A 14882-nucleotide genomic window follows, 5' to 3' on the forward strand; every position below is an offset into this window, starting at 1 on the left:
TCCGAGCAAACCTGAGCAAACCGAGCGAGCCGTTTTGAGCACCTGAACCTGATATCCTCTCGATGGACATCCTGGAAGTGCACCCAGAGCAGTCGTCTTGCGATGCCTTTTCTGAACATCACGTTGCACGGCAATGAGAAGCAACATGGGTTGCACAAAGGTAGTTTGTGCGACCATCTCATCTGGATAACCAAGCTCCACGAGCTCAGGAAACCAGCAAGATTGGTTTTCGGTCACCCCATCCTCCGTCTCGTTTGTAGAGGAAGTTTGATTTTGTCCGATCTCTGAAATCGGAGGTGCGCGATTAGGTGTAAACGGTGTGTCACTGCCACTCGCAATAACATGAAGGAAAAATGAACTTGGAATCAGCCAGATAAACTTGGACACTGTCTAAGAAGACTTAGTGCATAGCATAAATGGTAGCATCACCCATGGTGAACTTCCAGATTTTGCTGAATGCAATCGAACTGATCAAACAAGCCAGGGAATCGGTAATAGAACAAGAACGACAAGTAAAACTATGCAACTTACAAACCGGCAGAGACAGTGGAAGCTGAGAATCATAACAACTCCCCAGGCCTTAGGTCCCACGAGTGACAAGGGGGTGCAAACGCGCTAGTCATGGACTCAGTTTATCATCGCATTGTAGCGACAGCTCGTACCCCATCCATCTCGCGTTCCTCTTGTCGTCATACCGCATGCTCGCCATCCTCTCGCGAAGCATGTTTTTACCTGGTACCCTCAAGAGAAAACGTCGCGTTAGCAAACAAGCTTGCGACCCTTTGTTATCGGTGTCGTCACTAGGAAGGAGCTAGATCAGCGTGAATGGTCAGCAGGGAGATAAAGTAGGGTAAAAATACAAAACAAGAAGAGCGAGACGATTGACATTGTCCTGCATTGCTCACTGTTGTCTCCCAGTCCCACGTTTTCCTCTGCGTTTCTTATACTATCATCTAAGAATTTTAATGTCACATATTTTTTTTAAAACTTTAAATAGATATAAGTATTATAAAAATCCTTTTCACAGATTTATTTTAAGGTATTTACTAATATATATTGAATCATTTTTGGATGTTTTGTGTGCTTCCACTATCCAATGAGTAGCTGTATTTTTTTTTGTAATCGCTCCACAGCGTTCCTACGCTCTTCCCGGTCAAGTCCTGGAAGTAGCTCTCGCTCCACCCAGTTGCAAGCTTGGCATTGAGCTTGGCCACAAAGCCTGCGCTTAGACTGTTGACATAGTCGAGAAACCTGGCAGTGACATCGTACCCCTGATCCCACCGATTCCCCGCGCCGGGCTTCACCCAATGCGACGGTGCCAGATTCGCCTTGAGCCTCACAAAATCGGCAATCCCCTCGATCAATCCCCCGGGGGCGCTGCCTCTCCCGTTCCACTGCCACACATGAGTCATCTCGTGGAACATCACTCCCCGGATCTCTCTCGCAACATCGCCGCTGTAATTCCCAACATATGACGCGCTGAGATGGATCTGATCGTTACTGGTGTACGCGACGCCGCCGATATCGTCGACCGTGAAGGTGATCCTGGAGACGCTCTTCTTGGGCGTGGATGGATTGGAGTAGTCGAAGGTGGACTGGACGAAGGTGATGGCGTCGGAGAGGATGGTGAAGGCTCCCTGGGCACCCACCACGGAGTCGAAGCGCCTACCGCCGGCGGTTCCTTGGGCGTTGTTTGCGAAGACGAGAGTGATCTGGGCGTGGGTGGAGGTGGCACACAGCGAGAGGATCAAAAGAAATCCAGCAAGCTCCATTGAAATGCTTGTGAAATTATGCGAGAAAGAGTTTGTTATATAGGTCGATGATAGAAGAGACCAAGTGAAACACAAACACTGCAAGTCAGCCAATCTCTATAAACAATTTTTTTGGTGCTAAGCACGAAATATTTTTCTAAGTTTAAACGCGGATTTGGAGCATAAGATTTGACCGCCAGTGCTGGACGATAAAGTCAAAGTCAAAGGTGATTTTTCTCATGTGGTGGACATGGAATGGACTCGCCACCTGTGAAAGGAAAAGCTTGGCGAACTATTTCCAGCGTCGTCTACGCCGAGAACAAAGGGCTACAATGCAATCCTCCCAGAGTCTAAAATACACTGCGCAGTGAATCCAAAAGGAACAACGCAAAAAATCTCTACAGTGTGTGTGAATACAGGTGTTTGTACGCTACCGAGAATGACGTACGCCGTGTACAGCGTACAAGACCACCGCGATGACATGAGCATACGGCTATGGCGGACAGAAAGCGGGAGTTTTGGGCAGTAAAAATTGGAATGAGACGCGAGAGAAAGTCATGGGAGCACATTATTGTACCCAGAGATTATGCACCCAATCGATCCACAGTTTGATCTTCTTTTTTTACGAATTTTACCCAGGAATTCCCTTGCGAGTGAGTGGTTTCTTTAGTGATTGTTTAGAGGAGAAACAACACGGTCGGGCAATCATCCTCTTAAAGGAAATGCCGCGAGAGGTAGCTCTGGGCTCTCATAATTTATGAAGGCTGGGTTTTAGGGCGCCACACGGCGGCTCTCTTTCATTCCAGGGGAGAGGAGAAGGAGCGCCAATCCAGCGCCCGGTAGGCCTTCCCACAAGCGCGCGATCCGGGAGAATGCGTCGGGGATTGGCGGCGCGCATTTAGGTAGATCCAGGGATGGATCGCGCGCGCGGACAGGGTTTTAGCTAGATAGTAGCGCAGCGTGAGAGAATTTTGGTCTTTTGTAGCGAGCGAGCAAGAGCAAGAGCAAGAGCAAAATGGGGAATGGACTGGCGAGGATGGTGTCGGGCAAAGGGAAGAAGAACTCGTCCTCTTCTTCCTCGGCCAAGAAGGACAAGGCGGCTCGGAAGGCGGCGCAGAAGAAGCAAAAGGCGCTCGAGGAGGAGCTGATCGAGCGCCAGGTGCTGGCGTTTGCGCTGCAGCAGCAGCAGAAATCCATCCGGCTGGAGCGCGCCGCGTCGCAGCGCAACAATCCCAACTTGTTCCCGGAGAAGCTCCCGCGGAGCGCCAGCACCAGGCCGCGCTCCATCTCGGATCCGGTCGTGCCGCCACACCAGCTCGTCAATGGGATCAAGGTAAGTTCCTAGTTGGAGTTCTCGAGTAGTTTCTAGTTGTTTGTAGTTCTCTAGCCAGCAGTTCTATAGTTTTATGGAGCGAGTGTTTTGATGATCGAGGTCTGTTTTTCTTTGTTGTTGTCTTTCTTCCAGCCAGGTCTCCCTGACAATCTCGAGAGCAAGCACTTTGTGCTGGTTCACGGAGCCGGGAATGGAGCGTGGTGCTGGTACAAATCCATCGCGTTGCTGGAGGAGTCTGGCTTCACTGCCTCAACCGTGGATCTCACTGGCTCCGGCATCGATCACACCGATCCAAACACAATCTCGACGCTCTCACAGTACGTAAAGCCGCTGCTCTCGCTCCTGGAAAAGCTTCCAGACAATGAGAAGGTACACCCGTTAAAAACTTCAATCGCTTCCTCGTCCGTGAGCATCCTATCTGACAGATACTCTTTTTTTTCCCCCGCTTTTTCGCTCTCTTTTCTTGCGCTTTCAGGTGATACTCGTTGGCCACGACTTTGGTGGCGCTTGCATCTCCTACGCCATGGAAGCTTTCCCCACCAAAATCTGCAAGGCTGTTTTCGTCTCTGCGGCAATGGTGGCGAACGGACAGAGGGCGTCCGACATCTTTGCTCCGGAGGTAAACTCCATATAAAACTTGTGATCACCACAAACATGATTTCGATTGTGTTGTGATTGCAGTTAATCACTGCAGACGATCTTCTACCCAAGGCTCAACAGTTTGTATACGCGAACGGTAGCTCGTCTGTTCCCACGGCTCTCGAGTTTGACAAAAGCCTGATCAAGGATTTGTTTTTCAACCAAAGCCCCGCAAAGGTACGTCCTTTCTCGTGGTTTTTAGTAGCCAGCACGGTGACTGAAAAAGAAGCTTTTTGTTTTTGCTTTGTTTACAGGACGTAGCACTGGCGACCGTTTCTCTGAGGCCCGTGCCATTTGCTCCAACCCTGGAGAGGCTGTGCCTAACACAGGAAAGATATGGTAGCGTGCGGAGATTTTTCATCCAGACAACCGACGATTGCGCACTAACGCCGGCCCTCCAAGAGAGACTGATAAGCAGCAACCCCCCCGAGAAGGTATTTCTTCTCAAAGGCAGCGATCACTCCCCATTCTTCTCCAAGCCACAGTCACTCCACAAACTTTTACTCGAGATTGCACAGATAGAGCCACTCAAACCATCGTCCCCTTCTCTCCCTCCTCCCCCTCCCTCGTTACAGGACACAGAAGAGCAACAACAGCGTTGAAAACAGAAATATCTACATATAGTTGTATATGATCGACTCTACAACGAGTTACTATCATCAACCGAGAGACAAATGTTTTGGAAGTGAAGGTATGACCTTCCTTCGAGCTTTTTTTACTAATCGGCAGTGAGTGGCCTTATAGAAGTTTGCTGTTCTTTCAGCGAAGTCAATACATCAAAGCGTCTAACCAGTGAGTCTCTTTCGAACAGTGACACTATAAAACTTTTCGGTTCTCATGGACAATATCAAGCTCACAATGGCTGCAAACAAGCACACTCCAGCCATGACGAAGAAGGTTGCTCTGTAGCAATGCGATCCATGGCAAAGAAGCTCATCATCTCTCGATCCAAGCTTACTCTCGCGATCGTATAAAACTCCGGCCACACGGACGACAAAACATACGTTCCCAGCGCCTTGGCGACGTAAGTTACGTTTTGGAGCGTTCCATGGAAGCTGAGCCCGAAGATCTCCGCTATCATGGTGTAGACCACTGCCCACCGATTGACAGCCCGATCAAAACCGAGCCGTAGAAGAGCTCTCCGGGAAGCCGGGAAGCCCAAGAGCGATTATCAAGCTCCCAAGCGAGAGAAGCAAGAGAACCAGGCACAGGAAGAAGGGTCTTGCGACGCCATAGCTGGCGAGGCACGTATCCGAGATGAAGCCGCGGCCAACGCCACCGATGAAGTCCCAGATGCTGAGCAGCGCGATGAAAGTGTTTGTTCTGGCCTGGGAGTTGCCCAGGGACGATCCAATCTGACCGAAATTGTTAGTCACCGTGAGCACAGCGCCAATGCCACAGGTTGACGCTGCAAAAATGAGAAGCATGTCGATGCTACAGAGCGCCTGGAGGATTGTGAAATCGTCCCCTCGCTTGACTGGCAGTCCTTTGGAGAAGATCGAGCTGATAGTTGGAGCAGCGGCGTTTGCTCCGTGATCCAGAGGATCTACATTGACCACGTTCTTACCATCTTGATGATCTACCTGAGGGATTTGTATTGCCGGGAAGGAGAGGATGAGCAGCATGATGAAAAGAAGGCCTTGATGATCCAAGATTCTAGGCGCACGAAATGCTGGAGGATGATAATCGCCATGAGATATCCAGCCAGGATCAAAGTTACCGACAAGAAGACGAAGAGCGTTCTCGCCGATGTCGAGTGGGAGAGATCGTATGACAAACGCGAAGAGTAGGCACAAGAGCGATGGAAACCAGGCCAGCAAGAGGAAGAGGATGAAGGAATCATTGCTGCGAGAGAAGATCGTAACGCTCAATCCCTGCGTGCTGTCGAGAAGACTAAGAACCATGCCCTGGTTCTTGGGGAAATTCTTGGCACAGGACACAGAACAGTGAAGCCTGCCGACGCGCCGATCGTAAAGAGATAGAAGCACAGCTCCCAGATATGGGGGTGCGCGATTTTCTGCGTTGTAGCCAGCCATATCGTGAAGTATCCAGCAAAGTTTAGCGCGAATCCAAGGAGGAGCAAGGGCCCGGTGAGATCATAGACGAGGCCGGAGAGAATGGCGACGCTAGTACCAACATCTTTGAAGAAGCTTATGGTGTTGATATTTCTTTTGGTTGTAGTCGAGGGACAGCTTGAGATGCTGCGAGAAGAGGCTGAAATTGTTGAGAGTGATCCTCCGGAGGAGATCATGAGGAAGATCGACTTTTGTAGAGGTGTTTGACCATGATCCTGGGAAGCTACACTTTGGGCTGAAAAACCGCTGTCTGAGATGATTTTGCAATTGAATTACTATGCCCGAATCCCGACGTTGCTCTTGGGATTAATCCGACAAGCGGCTGACTGACAATCCTGTTTGAAGATTGGCGGACTCCAGGCCAGAAAAGGGCAATCTTTGGTACGACTTAGAAGCCTATAAAAAATGCGTTCATCGTGAAAATTGGAGAAGTAAGTTGAATAACCACTTTTATAGTACTTTGATTGATTGAATCATGGTTCTTATTCTCTTCCATCCAGATCTTGAACAATGGAGCACCGGGTCCTTGTCCAGCCTGATCACCATCACGGCATTTTTGGATGCTGTGGTAGGGCCTCTGCCAGAACTTAACAACGAGAAAAATCCACCAATCTACAAGTCAACCTTGTATCACGAGCACATCACAAATCAAACATTCTGGAAAACTTCAGATTTACAATACACGAGATCTTTCAAATTTGAATTTATAGTAATAATAGTTAAAAATATTAATGTCAAACCATATTATCATATTGTCTTCCAATGTTTTCATGATTGCATGGCCTACTGAAGGATTCAGAAAGATTCTCACAGCACAATATGGCAGCTCCAGCAAGATCCCGTGGTGCAATGGATCTGTGGAAGAACTGGGACGCCGTCTCAAGGCATGTGCCAGGAGCAAAGATCTCGACGAAGGCAGGAGGCTCCACAGCTCCATTCTTGCTTCCAATCTCCGCCATTGCAAGTTCCTGGCGGATCATTTGGTGCTCATGTATGGCGCTTGCGGGGAACTGCAGCAGGCCCTGGAGATCTTCGCCTCTATCCCGAACCTTGACACCAGATCATGCAACATTATGCTCAATGTCTACAACCAAAACGGCCGACTGAAAGAAGCCAAGCTCTTGTTCGATCAAGCCCCCCTGCCTGACACAGTTTCCTGGAACTCCATGATTACTGCATATGCCCAGAACGGATATTTCGAAGACGCTCGATTGATGTTCGATGGGATGCGCGGGCGGGATCTAATCACCTGGAACTTGATGATAACGGCATTTGCACGGTACCTTCAATTTGATCTGGCTAGAAAGTTCTTTGACAGGATGCCCAAGCGGAACGAGGTAGCATGGAACTGCCTGATTTCCACATTTGCCGAAGCTCCGGGTCTTCGTCTGGAGGATTCCAAAGCCCTGTTCGACGTTATGCCGTCACAGAATTTTTTGTCCTGGACAAGGTTATTCAGTGCGTATGCCCAAGCCGGGCATATCCTTGGCGCCAGTGCCGTGTTTGAGAGGATGCCACTTCACGATGCCGTGTCGTCAACGGCCATGATCACTGCGTTTGCGCAAAATGGAATGGATGCGCAGGCAAGGAGGATATTTCTTGCAATGGAGGAAAGGGATTTGATCGCTTGCAATGTGATGATTTTACTGTACGCCCGGGCGGGGCATCTTGATCAGGCAAAAGAGATGTTTGATTCAACGCAAGGCAAAGCAGCGGGTACCTGGAACGCTCTAGCAAAATCGTTTCTACAGAATGGTAAGGTTGACATGACAAGGATGATGTTTGATAGAATGCCATGCAGAAGCTTAGTGTCGTGGAACATCGCAGTGTCAGCCGATTCTCAAAGCGGGTGTGTTGATCGCACAAAGCTTATGTTTGATCAAATGCCTGAAAGAAACGTGATCTCCTGGACTTCTTTGATGTCATCTGGCGCACAGAACATCTCTATTAATCTTGTGAAGATCATGTTCCAGAAAATGCCGTCCTGCAATGTCGTCTCCTGGAATGCCGTTGTTGCAGCAAATGCCCAACTTGGATACGTTGAAGAAATGAAGACGTGCTTCGATGCTATGCCCGAAAGGGATCCATTTTCTTGGAACTCGCTACTTTCCGGGTTTTCTCAAGCGGGGCATCTCACTCAAGCCTTGCAGGTCCTGGAAAGAATGCCAAAACACTGTGCCATCTCATGGAATGTAGAGCTCGTGGCATTTGGGATGAATGGCTGCTTGGAGCAGTGCCAAACTAGATTCAAATCTATGCCTGAGAGAACCCTAGTGTCTTGGAACACCATGATCGCAGTCTACTGCCAATTCTCCTGCTTGGATGAGGCCAGGCTCGCATTCGACAGAATGCCGCAGAGGCACGTTGTGTCATGGAGCACAGTGATCACGGGGCTCTCTCACTACGGCAGAGTGAGCGAGGCCAGGGAACTATTTGCATCCATGCCCTCTCGCGATGTCACAGCATGGAACATTATGACCTCGGCCTACGAGCAAAACGGCTTTTTTCAGGAAGCTCTCACAACTTTCCGTGAAATGCCTGTTCGGGACCTCGTGTCGTGGAATGCCATGATCAAGGCTCATGCGCCAGCAGGGAAAGCCCTCTTTCTCTTCCGGATGATGAACTTGGCAGGGGTTGCGCCGGACAGGGTCGCCTTTGCGACCATTCTGGCCTGGTGCAGCCATTCCGGGCTTGTCAATGAGGCGTTGACAGAGTTTGTGTCAATGCGCGCTGACTTTGGGTTGACTCCCACGCGGGAGCACTACTGCTGCGTTGTTGACATTCTGGCGAGGTCTGGGCAGCTTGATACTGCCGAAGAGGTGACAGACAAGATGCCGTTTGCCGCCCATGGTGCTACATGGGGGAGCCTGCTAGCAGCGTCAACTTTCTACGAGAACGACGATCTGGCAGCTCGGGCAGCTGAGAAAATTGTGGAGTTTAGGCCTGAATGTGGCTCTCCATACGTGTTGGTTGCCAACCTTCACGCTGCTGGCAAAAGGCAAGACTATATCTAACAGCATTTGTAAATTTGTATACTCAAAATGCAAGTAGAGGTGCGTGGCTGATAATCCGATTTGCAGCAGGCATGACAATCCTGATGTTGCTGGTGTTGGAAGTCAACGCTGATAGATCTCCTTCAAACTCGTTGTGGGAGAGATCCAAGTGAACCAGCCGGTGGAGCTGGCCGAAATCCATGTCTTGTTTTCCAAGCTTGTTCCTTGGCTCGAAGACTTGCCCAGAGAAGCTGGAAGGCTGCCACCCAGAAAATATTCTGACAAGTCCAAACAGTAGAGCTGTGCGCCTCCTAGGCTACGAGGTATTTCTCCTGGCGTCCGTAGCGAGCTTGAAATCATTTAGTATTTTTCCCTCCCATTTCAATTGGAAGTTTTGCCGTAATGAGAAATCAGCGCCTGTTACAATTGATCGCTCGTGCTCCTCTCTTGTCGAGATATATCAATTCAATCTAATAGATTTCCCTTTCCAGAAGAAGTCGTCTGCAATTCACTGCCGTGAATATAGAAATGCAATTGTATAGAGGGCAAGCAGCCTCAAATTGCTCCGTGTTTATAAATGGCTTGGAATTTAAAAGGTGGAGAGGCTATTTAGTTGCTATTAACAATAATAAAAAACTTAGTGAGAAAATATTATTCTTTTATAATTAAAAGTTATAATTGTGAACAAGAGCAATGTAAGCTGTTTGTGAGCCCGGCTCCAGCTCCAAGAGCCGCTTAACAGCTCGGTTCCCAATCTCAACTTTGCCGTGGCTTCTGCAAGCCGCCAGCACGGCCCTCCACACCACGGCATCGCCCTCCACTGGAGAGCTTCCCACGAAACGTACCATCTCCTCAAACTTCCCGGCTCGCCCGAGAAGATCGACCATGCACACGTAGTGCTTCGCAGCGGGGGCGATCCCATAGTCGCTCCTCATCGACACAAAGCTGGAGTGAGCTTCCTCCAAGAGCCCGGCGTGGCTACACGCCGAGAGGACGCTGACGAAGGTGATGGAGTTTGGCATGGTGCCGGATCCCATTTGCATCACTCGGAAAAGCGTGAGAGCTCGCTCCGCGTGGCCGTGGCGAGCGTAGGCTCCCACCATTGCATTCCAGGTTATCACGTCTTCTCTTCGCAGCTGGAGGAACACCGCGTACGCGGCGTCCAGGCTCCCGCATTTGCTGTAGAGATTGAGCACTGCGTTGCCGAGTAGAACGTCCAGATCCATTCCCCTCTCGCGAATCCAGCCGTGGATGCGCTTGCCATCTTTCAAGGAGGAGATCTCCGTGCAGGCAATGATAGCATTTACGAAAGTGTGCTTGTTCATCCGGAATCCTTCCAGCTGCATGCGTTTTAGCGAATCGAGTGCGATTTTTCCATGCTGGTTCTGTGCGTAGATCGTGATCAAGGCGTTCCACGACGTCGCATCCTTGTGAGAGATCTTGGAGAAGGCTTCTCGTGCATCAAGCAAGCTCCCACACTTCGCAAACATGTTGACGAGCGCGTTCCCCACGATCTTGTCAGACGAGTCATAGCCGGACTCCATGGCTAGAGCGTGAATCTGTCGCCCCTCGCGCAGAAACGCCGGGGTCGAGCACGCATTGAGCGCCGCCACGAGAGTTACGTTGTTCGGCCTCACGCTCTCTAGCTGCATGCGCCAAAGAAACACCATCGCCTCCGGTCCTTTTCCATTGCCTTGCTCCGCGAGAGCTGCAATGATCGACGACCAGGCGACTGCGTTTGGACAATCCATGCTCTCGAAAACTCTCCTCGATTCATCTGCGCTGCCACACCTCCCATACATGGTTATCAGCGCGTTTCCTACAAATGGGACGCTCTGGAAGCCACACTCTTGGATCAAGCCATGGACAAAACATCCAGCCTTGAGGACGCCGCAAGCCTCTAAAACCGCCACGAAAGTTATCTCATCTGGCTCGACACCATTGAGCAGCATCAAACGAAAACACTCAAGGGAAGATCTCGTTTCCTCGTGTTCTACGTAAGCGCTGATCATGGCAGACCATGCAAACTTGTTCTTGCAGCTCATCCGCTCAAAAATCTCTCGCGCTTCCGCAAGGCTGCCACACTTTGCATACATATGAACGAGGCTCGTTCCAGCGGTGACGTCCGTCTCATGGAGACCATCCTCCGCAAGACAAGAGTGAATGAGTCTGCCGCTCTTCAGGAACATTTTGTCGCAGCAAGCCTTGAGGAGTGTAACAAATCCGATTTTTCCAATCTTGACACCCTCGAGCTGCATGACAAAGAGCATTTTTACTGCATCCGACTGATGCCCATTTTTGGCATATGCTGAAACAATGGTGTTCCAAGACACTGTGTCTCGGAAATACATTCTATCGAAGAAATCTTTAGCTTGGTCGATCTTGCCGCATTTTCCATACATGTTGGTAATCGCATTTGAGATTATCACATTCTTCTCCAGCCCACGATCCGCTATTCTTTTGTGTACCACAATGCCCTCTGCGAGAGCGCCGTGTGTGGAGCAAAGATTGAGCGCTGTCAAGAGGGCGGTTTGATCCGGGAGAATTCCCTGCTCCTCCATGTCGTCCAGCAGGCCAACAGCCCCTCCGATCGATCCACATGAGCCGTGAGCCGTGATGAGCGCGCTCCACGAGAGAGAGCTCCTCTTACTCGCGTCAAGGCTTTGGAACACAGCCTTGGCATCCTCCAAATGCCCGCACTTGCCATACATGTCGATGAGGTGATTCGCGAGACGCCCATCCCTTTCAAGAAGGCCCAGACGGGAGATATGGGCGTGGAGCTTCCTACCACCATCGACCAATCGCAGGGATGCGCAGGTGTGGAGGAGATGGATGAGCTCTTCCGGCTCCCGGCGATCTGGCAAAGATTCTAGGCTTCTTTGCAGCAAATGCCGGAGCAAGGGCATACGAAAACAAAGAGAAAGAAAAGGAATATCGATCCTCAATTGAGCGCTCTACCACCCTTTGTTGGGGTCTACCTTTAGAAGGAGTGATGCCGGAAAAATAAAATAATTGTTTGATCATCTGTCTTATTGAGAAACCATCCCAGGAAACATAGACAATTATTCAATGGGCGAGTTTGACTCTACATTTGGAATAATAACTCAAATGAAGGAAAAGAAAAACATATAGAAAATGGCAATTTTTCTCCTCATTATCCTAGCGACGTTCCAGGTAACTCAAGGCACCTCCATCACAGGCGCCAACACAACCCCAGAATCCCCGGGAGGCCAGCGCTTCGACTCTGTCATGGGAGTAGATGGAGCCCTCTCCATCCTCGCCGACGCCATGGCCTTCGTCCAGCTTGGCTTCGAGTATATGAGCCCCGACACACCTAAGAAGGAGATTGACACCATCCACTTCACAGTGGACGACATGCCTGGGGTGGCCTACGCCATTGGTGTGGAGATCCATCTCAGCGCACAGTTTGTTGCTACTTTCACTGGAGACTTGGTTTTTGAGCTCCGAGGCGTCTTGTACCACGAGATGACTCACATTTGGCAGTGGTTCGGCAAGGAGGGGAGCCGGGCGCCGCAGGGACTGATCGAGGGGATTGCCGACTTTATGAGGCTCAAGGCTAAGCTAGGCGTGTCGAGCAATGGGTTTGTGGGGTCGGGGAGCCACTGGGACGAGGGGTATACCGTGACTGCACTGTTTCTAAACTATGTCAACGATCTCCATCCCAGCTTTGTGGCAGAGCTTAACAAGAAGCTCTATGACGGGTGGAGTGAAAGCTATTTCCAGGATCTGACTGGAAAGAGTGTGGATCAGTTGTGGAGCGATTACAAACAGAAATTTCAATGAGGAACTTTTGTTCATAGATTTATTAATAAACTACACTCCTAGAAGGAACCAGTTACTAGCTAGAAAGAAGCATTCAGAATGTATTTAGCTTTTTGAATCTTCAATGGTTAGATAATGGTAAATTTATAAGGAATTGAATACTTTAGATTAATTTTTAATTAAAATAATAAAATATAAAAAGTTAAAACTAAAGCATTAGTGTAGGAAATTTTCCATGTGACAGTCTTCATGTTTTCTTTCCTAATAATAACACTTTCACCATGCTCTCTATTTTATAGTTAGTTAAATTATTATTTACTCATTGAGTTTTTAAGTTTTCATGTAGTTTATTATCATAAAGCTTATTGTATATTACTTCAAATCACTTTGTCTACCAAAAGAAGTTTTACTTTATATTTAATCCCACCAAAATAAATAGTAAATGTTTTGCTAAAGATTCTTACAATTGTTTCCTTTCTGATATCCATAACAAAGATTACATAAGAGAGAAAAGAAAGCAATACCTTTCACATGCTAAGCTAGCACCCCACCACCCTTGGGTTTGGAGTTTGGAAGCTAATTGATCAATATAGTAAATAATTGTTTCTTTTTTATGATCATCTGACTTATTAAGAAATTATCCTAGAAAACATACTATTATTCAATAAGTGAAATAATGATATAAGGAAAAGAAAAAAAAAATGGCAGCCTTTCTCCTCCTACTTATCATCCTAAGACTAGCAACATTTCAGGTAACGTCAACACCATCCACTTCATTGTAGATGACATGCCTGGGGTGGCCTATGCCATTGGCATCTCAGTGCACAGTATGTTGCTACTTTCACTGGGAACTTGGTTCATGAGCTCCAGGGCATCTTGTACCACGAGATGACTCATATTTGGGAGTTGGGTGCCTCTGGGACTGATCGAGGGGATTGCCAACCTTATGAGGCTCGAGGCTAAGCTGTAGCTATTGGGCATGGGTTTAGAGTCCGGGAGCCATTGGGATGAGGGGTATGCCGTGACTATGCTGTTTCGAAACTATGTTAATGATCTCCATCCCAGCTTTATGGAAGAGCTAGCTAAACAAGAAGCTTACTTCTAGGATCTGACTGGAAAGATTACAAACAGAATTTCAATAATAAAGTTTATTTCATAGCTTTAGACTACATACCACCCCGATAAGCATCATTCTATAGGATATGCCTGGCATCATATAGGATTGCCTATGCATGGACGACCTACTCGCTAGAAAAAACACTTCGGCAAGCTTTTATTATATTCAGAGTTAATATTAAGTATCAAAATTTGTTTTTTCATACCATTTATTTTGAATTAATCCAATAGTTCAGATTTAATTGAATTCGATCAAAAGAACCCTAATTTCAAGGTTGTGAGCTCAAGGCCCCGAATGTGTTTTGTGGTCAATAATTGGGCAGCATGTCAAGTTTCAATTGGAAAAAAACGATCTTTCTACTTGTCTATCTAAGAAGAAATAAGGAATAAGAAAATCTCTCAATTTTTTTTCTTGTTCCTAGATTTATTTTCTAGATATGCTGCCTACATCGTCTTGATTGATTTGCTATGCAAGCTAACGAGCTCTCATGACAAGATCTACTAGCTCTATCGCAAGATATCAAGTGTGGCTATAAGCCTTACCTCAAGGTCAAAGCCCTTTGTGAAAAGCTAGGAAAGTGGTAATAACATGTGCAAGAATCACTCCAACCTAGACCATTGCCATGCCACTTGAAACTTTCTAAATAGATTAGTAAGTACAAAATGAGTAAAAAGCAAATGCTTACCTTTGTTATTATTAGCCTCTCCATGAAGATACCTACCACATAATTTATAGTAAGAACACTAGAGGTGAAGTAGCAGGCAATGAAAATGATTAACAATCACCTCAATGAGTTTTTCTCATTCACTTTGGTACAAAAGTGTTTTTTTCTTTCTTCTTTGTAGCCAAAACCAAGAGCTTCTTTCATAACATTTCTTCAAGTAATTGAATCTTGCATATTGTCTTTGAAACTGACTATTGTATGATTGACTGTCATCATGAAGATGTATGTTGGGTTGTTCTATTAAGGCTCCTGTCAAGATAAACACCCTATTCTTCATACTTCTGGTCCAGGTTATTGCAATATTTAAAGGCTAAATGATAATTCAAAAAGCTGTTGATAATTTAAAATGATGCATGTATATTCTTCCAAATGCCAATGTAAAAGATGTTTGTCTTAGTGTTTTAGAAAAGTATATTAGTCTTGTGTTTCAAACACTCTGTCTTCTGCTTTTCCCACTCTTGTAAATC

General features: G+C 47.6%; 6 protein-coding genes across 9 annotated transcripts; 3 read left to right on the plus strand and 3 right to left on the minus strand.

The window, feature by feature from the left end:
* Positions 1 to 1006: 1006 nt before the first annotated feature.
* Positions 1007 to 1772, minus strand: LOC9643056. Its single transcript, XM_002974009.2, has one exon. The coding sequence runs from the start codon at positions 1770 to 1772 to the stop codon at positions 1062 to 1064; it is 711 nt and encodes a 236-aa protein (XP_002974055.1). The 3' UTR covers positions 1007 to 1061.
* Positions 1773 to 2326: 554 nt separating this feature from the next.
* LOC9656648 (putative methylesterase 14, chloroplastic) lies at positions 2327 to 4611 on the plus strand. 4 transcript variants are annotated; one of them, XR_002992844.1, is made up of 6 exons: positions 2327 to 3084; positions 3217 to 3453; positions 3560 to 3703; positions 3766 to 3900; positions 3978 to 4414; positions 4535 to 4611. XR_002992844.1 is itself a non-coding variant. In XM_002973815.2 (5 exons), exons 1-5 carry the CDS (start codon positions 2767 to 2769, stop codon positions 4323 to 4325), a joined length of 1182 nt encoding a protein of 393 aa, XP_002973861.2. In that variant the 5' UTR covers positions 2327 to 2766; the 3' UTR covers positions 4326 to 4466. The 4 variants fall into 4 exon arrangements, 1 of the variants encoding a protein (XP_002973861.2); XR_002992843.1 differs by having other exon boundaries at positions 4487 to 4553; XR_002992842.1 differs by lacking the exon at positions 4535 to 4611 and adding an exon at positions 4468 to 4534.
* A 227-nt stretch (positions 4612 to 4838) lies between these two features.
* LOC112347705 lies at positions 4839 to 5759 on the minus strand. Its single transcript, XM_024679035.1, has one exon. It carries the CDS (start codon positions 5757 to 5759, stop codon positions 4839 to 4841), a length of 921 nt encoding a protein of 306 aa, XP_024534803.1.
* Positions 5760 to 5840: 81 nt separating this feature from the next.
* Positions 5841 to 8812, plus strand: LOC9643057 (pentatricopeptide repeat-containing protein At4g02750). Its single transcript, XM_024679036.1, has 2 exons — positions 5841 to 5997; positions 6591 to 8812. The coding sequence occupies exons 1-2, from the start codon at positions 5841 to 5843 to the stop codon at positions 8810 to 8812; spliced, it is 2379 nt and encodes a 792-aa protein (XP_024534804.1).
* Positions 8813 to 9428: 616 nt separating this feature from the next.
* LOC112347707 (pentatricopeptide repeat-containing protein At3g09040, mitochondrial-like) lies at positions 9429 to 11697 on the minus strand. Its single transcript, XM_024679037.1, has one exon. The coding sequence runs from the start codon at positions 11695 to 11697 to the stop codon at positions 9457 to 9459; it is 2241 nt and encodes a 746-aa protein (XP_024534805.1). The 3' UTR covers positions 9429 to 9456.
* A 229-nt stretch (positions 11698 to 11926) lies between these two features.
* Positions 11927 to 12595, plus strand: LOC9643058. Its single transcript, XM_002973817.1, has one exon. It carries the CDS (start codon positions 11927 to 11929, stop codon positions 12593 to 12595), a length of 669 nt encoding a protein of 222 aa, XP_002973863.1.
* The last annotated feature ends 2287 nt before the right edge of the window (positions 12596 to 14882 follow it).

This window comes from Selaginella moellendorffii, unplaced genomic scaffold (assembly GCF_000143415.4).
Source record: "Selaginella moellendorffii unplaced genomic scaffold, v1.0 SELMOscaffold_23, whole genome shotgun sequence".
In the NCBI taxonomy this organism is placed as follows: Eukaryota; Viridiplantae; Streptophyta; class Lycopodiopsida; order Selaginellales; family Selaginellaceae; genus Selaginella; species Selaginella moellendorffii.

Excerpts from the sequence above, each read along its gene's own strand:
- LOC9643056 (XM_002974009.2), bottom strand. The coding sequence starts at position 1,772 with ATGGAGCTTGCTGGATTTCTTTTGATCCTCTCGCTGTGTGCCACCTCC.
- LOC9656648 (XM_002973815.2), top strand. The coding sequence starts at position 2,767 with ATGGGGAATGGACTGGCGAGGATGGTGTCGGGCAAAGGGAAGAAGAAC. Across the intron at positions 3,454-3,559 it reads AGCTTCCAGACAATGAGAAG|GTGATACTCGTTGGCCACGA; the intron begins GTACACCCGTTA and ends TTGCGCTTTCAG. Across the intron at positions 3,704-3,765 it reads CCGACATCTTTGCTCCGGAG|TTAATCACTGCAGACGATCT; the intron begins GTAAACTCCATA and ends TTGTGATTGCAG.
- LOC112347705 (XM_024679035.1), bottom strand. The coding sequence starts at position 5,759 with ATGGCTGGCTACAACGCAGAAAATCGCGCACCCCCATATCTGGGAGCT.
- LOC9643057 (XM_024679036.1), top strand. The coding sequence starts at position 5,841 with ATGGCGACGCTAGTACCAACATCTTTGAAGAAGCTTATGGTGTTGATA. Across the intron at positions 5,998-6,590 it reads GAAGATCGACTTTTGTAGAG|GATTCAGAAAGATTCTCACA; the intron begins GTGTTTGACCAT and ends GGCCTACTGAAG.
- LOC112347707 (XM_024679037.1), bottom strand. The coding sequence starts at position 11,697 with ATGCCCTTGCTCCGGCATTTGCTGCAAAGAAGCCTAGAATCTTTGCCA.
- LOC9643058 (XM_002973817.1), top strand. The coding sequence starts at position 11,927 with ATGGCAATTTTTCTCCTCATTATCCTAGCGACGTTCCAGGTAACTCAA.